At 55.0% G+C, this 6459-nt stretch overlaps 1 protein-coding gene across 1 annotated transcript; it reads left to right on the forward strand.

The window, feature by feature from the left end:
- Nucleotides 1-155: 155 nt before the first annotated feature.
- On the forward strand, nt 156-5555 carry RPS7 (ribosomal protein S7). Its single transcript, XM_005889499.3, has 7 exons — nt 156-232; nt 393-476; nt 571-642; nt 783-926; nt 2382-2446; nt 4825-4975; nt 5449-5555. Exons 2-7 carry the CDS (start codon nt 402-404, stop codon nt 5524-5526), a joined length of 585 nt encoding a protein of 194 aa, XP_005889561.1. The 5' UTR covers nt 156-232; nt 393-401; the 3' UTR covers nt 5527-5555.
- The last annotated feature ends 904 nt before the right edge of the window (nt 5556-6459 follow it).

Below are 6459 nucleotides of genomic sequence, written 5' to 3' on the forward strand. Positions count from 1 at the left end.
AAGGATAACAGCGGAGCCAAAAAGCCTTCCCGGCTTTCCGGCCCTCAGGAGCCGCTTCAGGGGACTCTCTAGGCTGCCTCCGCGTCTCAGTGGTTCTTCCGGTTTCTCTATTCGCGCTATTCCCGCCTCTTCCCCTCCGCCGCCGGGATTTAACGAACTCTCGCGAGATCTAGGCCTCTTCCTAGGCCTGCTCGGGTCGGCAGCGGCAAGAATCTTTGGCCGCCCCTGCAAGGTATGTGGTCCGCGGGCGCTATGCCGGTCCGCCGGCTTCGGGAGGCACACGTCTGGGGCCCCCGGGTGGGGATGCGGCCGATTGTCCGGCCCGGGGGCCCCGATGGCTTGTGCGGGGAAGATGGGGCCGGCCGCTCGCCCTGAGCGCCCTGTGCTTCCAGGTCCCGGCCATGTTCAGCTCCAGTGCCAAGATTGTCAAGCCCAACGGCGAGAAGCCGGACGAGTTCGAGTCGGGGATCTCCCAGGTGAGGGGGCGGGCGAGCCGGGGTCCCGGAGAGGGTCGGGGTGAATGAAGGCTGCGCGCGCTGAGCGTGGGCTGCGCCCTCTGCCGCCCCACAGGCCCTGCTGGAGCTGGAGATGAACTCGGACCTCAAGGCGCAGCTGCGGGAGCTGAACATCACGGCCGCCAAGGCAAGGGGGTCCTCCCGGGGTGGGCTTCGGGTTCCCCCAGGACGGGGCGGGGCTTGGGCACGTGCTCGGGCCGCCGGTAGTGCCGGGGTCCCCCTCCCCGCCTAACTGCATCTGTGCCTCTCTTCCCGCTTCGACTCTAGGAGATCGAAGTTGGCGGTGGCCGGAAAGCTATTATTATCTTCGTCCCCGTCCCGCAGCTGAAGTCTTTCCAGAAAATCCAGGTGCGCCTGGTGCGCGAGCTGGAGAAGAAGTTCAGCGGGAAGCACGTCGTCTTCATCGCCCAGGTGCGTCCGCGGGGCGCGTCGTGTTGGGTCGCTGGAGTGAGGGCTTGTGTTGGTAGAGTCACTGGTCGCCGCTTGCACCAGGTTAAAGAGATAGGGGGTACTGCTGCTGGGTGGCCACCTGATGCGAAGACCTGACTCATTGGAAAAGATCCTGATGCTGGGAAAGATTGAAGGCAGGAGGAGAAGGGGAGGACAGAGGATGAGATGGCTGGGTGGCATCACCGACTCGAAAGACATGAGTTTGAGTAAGCTCCGGGAGATGGTGATGGAGAGGGAAGCCTGGCTGAACTGAACTGCTGATGTTAGTGTTAAAGCGGCCCCAGTGCCTTCCTTGGCTGCAGTGCCCTGAGGGTGCTGGGTTGTGCAGAAGTGATGAAGGCAAGATGTGAACTGGGCGCATGCTTTGCCTGGTGGGATTTCACAGCAGACTCACACCACCCTGGGGAATTACGTGTAGATGTGGAGAAGGCAATGGCACCCCACTCTAGTACTCTTGCCTGGAAAATCCCATGGGCAGAGGAGCCTGGTAGGCTGCAGTCCATGGGGTCGCTAGGAGTCCGACACGACTGAGCGACTTCCCTTTCACTTTTCACTTCCATGCATTGGAGAAGGAAATGGGCAACCCACTCCAGTGTTCTTGCCTGGAGAATCCCAGGGACGGGGGAGCCTGGTGGGCTTCCGTCTATGGGGTCACACAGAGTTGGACACGACTGAAGCGACGCAGAGCAGCAGCAGCAGCAGCTGGGAGGAAAAGGCATGCAAAGGAATGGTTGGTAGGGTAAGGAGAAAATGGTTAAGAGGCTGTGTTTTTGTTTTTTAAGTTAGATTAGGCCTTCTTGCAAACAGAAATCTCTAGGACTTAAGTGCTTGGCTGATGAGTAAGTCAAAGAGTAGTATTCTGACTTAGTACCTGTAAGTGGGTAGTGGGTTGGATGCAATGTAAACAGGCGTGTAATATTTGGGGGATCAGTCACATTTTTCCAGTTACATTTTACTATAAGCTGGAGAAGGCAATGGCACCCCACTGCAGTACTCTTGCCTAGAAAATTCCATGGATGGAGGAGCCTGGTAGGCTGCAGTCCATGGCGTCTCTAAGAGTATAACTGAGCGACTTCACTTTTCACTTTCATGCATTGGAGAAGGAAATGGCCACCCACTCCAGTGTTCTTGCCAGGAGAATCCCAGAGACAGGGGAGCCTGGTGGGCTGCCAGGACACGACTGACGGGACGCAGCAGCAGCAGCAGCAGCAGTGGGTTCTGAAAGAATAAATGAGGTCAGGAAGTACTTCAGAGACTCTTACTCACTTGTTGGGTCTAGGTTGTTTGACTTTCTGGAGCTTTGAATTTATTCAGCCATTAAGTCCTTTGGTTTGTAAAGTAGTTTTGATAGTGCTTAGTTTTCTGACAACTTAAGTCTTTTTAAAAGTTTGTTCAATGATAATTTTTACCTTACAGAGGAGAATTCTGCCTAAGCCAACTCGAAAAAGCCGTACGAAAAATAAGCAGAAACGTCCCAGGAGGTAGGTTTCTTCAGCATCGAAAATGTGTGTGCCCCTTTCAGTAACCGTTGTTGATTGGCCTGGGTTATTTACAGTAAGAGTTATATAAGGTTTTAAAATTCAGTGTGAGGGATGTAGGAAAGCCATTCACATGGGAATTTTTATCAAGTAACTGGGTTTCTGTAACTGTGAAATGTTTTAAGGTTGATTCTGGAGGTAAGAGTTACATACACTCACATAGGTGGTACAGTAGGTTGCCGCGCTCACCAAAGGTAAAGGGGAGGAGCGGTGAGGAGGGGTCCAGGGAGCATGGAGGGTAGAGCACACCCGATGTGGGCTGGCGGCACGGTGTGTTCTCACTGTTTACTTTTGTTGTCGATTTGACGTTGAAAAACTAGACTTGTCTGTTGCTCATGGCAGAGGTTAAAGGTGTTGCTGGTGATGCATGTTTTATGAACCTGATTGACTTGCAGGTTATCTGCTGTAAACTAGATACTGGAGGGTGGCTCCTTGGTCTGAGCTTTCTGGTGTTGAGTTGAAGTCGCTGACTCCACACACTTGGTTTCTTGGGTCCCTGCAGGCCTGCCTTGGGCGGTTTGAGAAAGGACTTGAGCGTCAGTGCTGGTGGGGTAGAGGGCGTCACTCATCCTCCCTCCGTCCAGCCAGTGTTCATGGTGCTGGCGTCTGAGCCAGGGAGTGCCTGGAAGCAGGGCGTGAGGGTCTCTAGTGTTGTGGACGGGTGTTGATGGTGCCACGTTGTGGAGGATGGAGAGGCTGGAGAGGCACGTGCCGGGCGTTACGGAACTTGGCTGTTGGTGCTTTGGTCTGGTTTTCAGGGCAGTTGGGGTAGCAGTAGAATGTAGAACTGTTGGGGGAGGGGGCTATTCTGGATAGTTTGCAGGAGATCAAATACAGGGGATAATCAAGGAGGTTTCGTTTGTTAATGCTGCTACTCAGGTGGTTTTGCAGCCTGGGTCCTGACGGCCTGAGTTAGTCCTTGACTGTAAGAGCAGCCCCTTTGCTCTGCACACGGTGAAGGTGCTGACTCCCAGGTCTGTAGCCGTGGCTCTCCCTCGGCTCAGGCCTGTGTCCACTCCTCAGCTGATGACGCCAGCCTGTCCCACGGCCTGGCGCAGACCCGGGAGTCTTCCCTTCCCTTGCGCTGAGCGATCCCCCCTGTCTCCGGTCTGCCTTCCTGCCTGCGGCTTCTCTTCCTTCTGCGCTCATCTTTCTCCTGCACAAGGTGTGTGCAGGGTCTCGGTCGCTTTCCTTCTGAAGCACCTAGCTCTGCTGCTTCGTGATTGTCAAGTTGTGCTTTTCCTCAGAAGTTTAGATCGGGCTAGAGTTTGAGTTTGAGACCAGCTAGATTCCGTTCTATTCTTGTGCTTTGAAGGAAGTAAATAACAGGGTCCATGGTGCTTTCCTAACCCGTAAGGGTGTGCTTGGCCAGTGGTTAGCAGCCATCCGTCAGCTGGGCTGACCGTCTGATTTGTGTGCTGAGGTGCTCTTGGCCTTGGAGCAGTGAAGCTTTGCGGTCATTTAGGAGCCCCTTCCGTGTGTGCAGAGCTGCCGGATGAAGAGAAACGAGTAGGACGTGGTGTCTGAGCCACTGAGGGGTGAATAAGACCTGGACACGTTCCGTAATAAAAGGGAGCCCTGCAGACGTTGGGAGTGAGAACAGTCTCTTCATTCTCTCAGTCCTGGTATCCTGTGGTACAAAACTGATAGGCTAGAAGTTTGGGGTTAATTGAACCTTGTCTGGCAGCCAGATGGGTTGTGAACTTGGAGTCATATCCAGGAGAGGAGCAAGGCTCCCTTGGCAGTCTGGGATGGGATGGGCTGAAATTGGGACTCTCATGGGAGGGGCCACGTCCTAGAGCTGGGGTAGAACAGTGTCCTTTGGGTGGGGTGTTGCCTCATTCCATCACAGGAACAGGGAGGGGCTTTGGTGCATCTTAGAGGCCAGGGACACCTCAAAGTGTCTTCGGTAGGTAAAGCCTGTGGTGACATCTAAGCATTTGACAACACTGGAGAAGATCATTTTGGAAGAGAGGTTACTACAGAGAATCATGTGAATGACAACCTAAAGGTGTGTCCTATAATAAAAGTCATCACTAGTCTCCTTTTCTGGAGATGATCACTCATGACAGCTGGTGTGTGTGGTTTACAACACGCTGGCTTTGGAAGTGAGATGGGAGTGTGTGTGTCTCCCTCTCCTTGTGTGGCAGCGGCTCTGCTGTGATACATGAGACGAAAGGACGTAACTCGAAAGCTCGTGTTGCTGTGGCTTCGGGAACCTGGAGCCTTCCACTCAGGGTTTGACTTGCGGAGGTGCCCTGGAGGTTCCCAGGAGGGCAGACCTTGCTGGGTTTCTCACTTTTGTCGCTGTGTTCTTCAAGCCGCACTCTGACCGCTGTGCACGACGCCATCCTAGAGGACTTGGTTTTCCCAAGTGAGATCGTGGGCAAGAGGATCCGCGTGAAGCTGGACGGCAGCCGACTCATAAAGGTCCATCTGGACAAAGCTCAGCAGAACAACGTGGAGCACAAGGTAGGGACTGGCCTCCCGGGGAGGGGCCAGATGCAAGCCCGCCCCCTGGGGGAGGGGCCAGATGCAGGCCCGCCCCCCTGGGGAGGGGCCAGACGCCGCCCGGGCCGGGGTGAGCCCAGCCGGCCCCAGTGGTTCTGAACCTGCCTGTGGGAGCTGACTGCCTTGGGGGCTGATCAGGTTAAATTGGGAGATGTTTTAAACACTGGAATTGTTTTAAATTGTTAGGAGAAATGGATGTGAAGTAATTCCATGGTGTGTGTTAGGCTGAACTTAAGGCTGGGTGGTGGTCGAGATAGACTCTGGGGAGAACTATCATTTGGCTTCATTCCGGGTAAACCGTCACCCCTGGGTCTCCGAGTGACCCAGAGGAGCCAGCAGGCGGCGCAGGGGTGGAGCCCTTTGCCCACCACAGCTTGCCCCGTTTGGGGCTACCATCCTGTGTGTGTTGTGACCATTTATCTCTTCTCTTGTAGGTTGAAACGTTTTCTGGTGTCTATAAGAAGCTCACGGGCAAGGATGTTAATTTTGAATTCCCAGAGTTTCAGTTGTAAACAAACGACTAAATAAAATATTATTCTCAGTGCTGTGTTTTGGGCGTGGTTTTCAGACTTGCAGAGCTGCAGATGCAGAGCTGTCTGGATTTTCGGGTCGCTTCCTGCTCAGGCTGGAGGGTCTTGGACCGACGGCGCCTGTTGTTGGGGCCCCGCGTTGGATTCCCAGCACAGTGGCTCACTTACACATGCGTTCATATTTTTCAGATTCTTGCCCCTTGTAGGTGATTATAAGCACGTGTGTAGTTCATGGGCACTCAGTAGGCCCTCAGGGGTGGTCATCTGTGTTACATGGTGGAGCCCACTTCTGAGCTGCAGGGTTTGTCTTGGGGACAGTGACTGGCCGAGGACCCCGCTGCCCCAGCCTCCTGCCTGCCTGATGGCCTCCATGGCCTTCACAGTCCTCCTTGATTCTGGGCAGCCTCCTATATTAAGATCCCTCGTGACCTCGGGATCTTGGGTGTGACATGCCCTGACACCTCTCCACCATGGGGCCCTGGGTGCTCCACGCTTGCACCCTTGTCCGTGCTGGCTGGGCTCCTGTGCCGCAAGCCAGCGGGCCGTGTGGCCTGGTGTCCCTCTGCCATCAGGAGCTCTGGAGAAGTGAAGCCTTGAGGGGAGGGCGGGTGAGGTTAACGTCCTTGTGGACAAAGTGTCCCGAGATAGGGCTGCACAGAGGTGACCTCTGGGGAAGATTCCCAGCTGGAGACACATGGGCTTGCTGGGGCTCTCGTGTCCAGATGTCTTGGTTATATCTGAGAAATGTAAATAATAACTGGGACGTGGGCCAGACTCTTGTCCGACCCCTTGGAAGTGGCCCGTCTCTTTGGCAGTCAGCGTTGGGCCGGGGGCGGTGGGGTGAAGACCGGAGGCCCAGAGGGGAAGCACCAGTGATGCTGGAGGCCTCTTGGTGCTCGTTGGCAAGGCAGCTGT

The sequence above is a fragment of the Bos mutus genome, chromosome 8 (assembly GCF_027580195.1).
Source record: "Bos mutus isolate GX-2022 chromosome 8, NWIPB_WYAK_1.1, whole genome shotgun sequence".
Classification (NCBI taxonomy): domain Eukaryota; kingdom Metazoa; phylum Chordata; class Mammalia; order Artiodactyla; family Bovidae; genus Bos; species Bos mutus.

Bases quoted from the DNA above. Each gene is read 5' to 3' on its own strand.
- RPS7 (XM_005889499.3), top strand. From the start codon at position 402: ATGTTCAGCTCCAGTGCCAAGATTGTCAAGCCCAACGGCGAGAAGCCG. The intron at 477-570 runs GTGAGGGGGCGG...GCCGCCCCACAG, and splicing joins TCGAGTCGGGGATCTCCCAG to GCCCTGCTGGAGCTGGAGAT. The intron at 2,447-4,824 runs GTAGGTTTCTTC...GTGTTCTTCAAG, and splicing joins AAGCAGAAACGTCCCAGGAG to CCGCACTCTGACCGCTGTGC.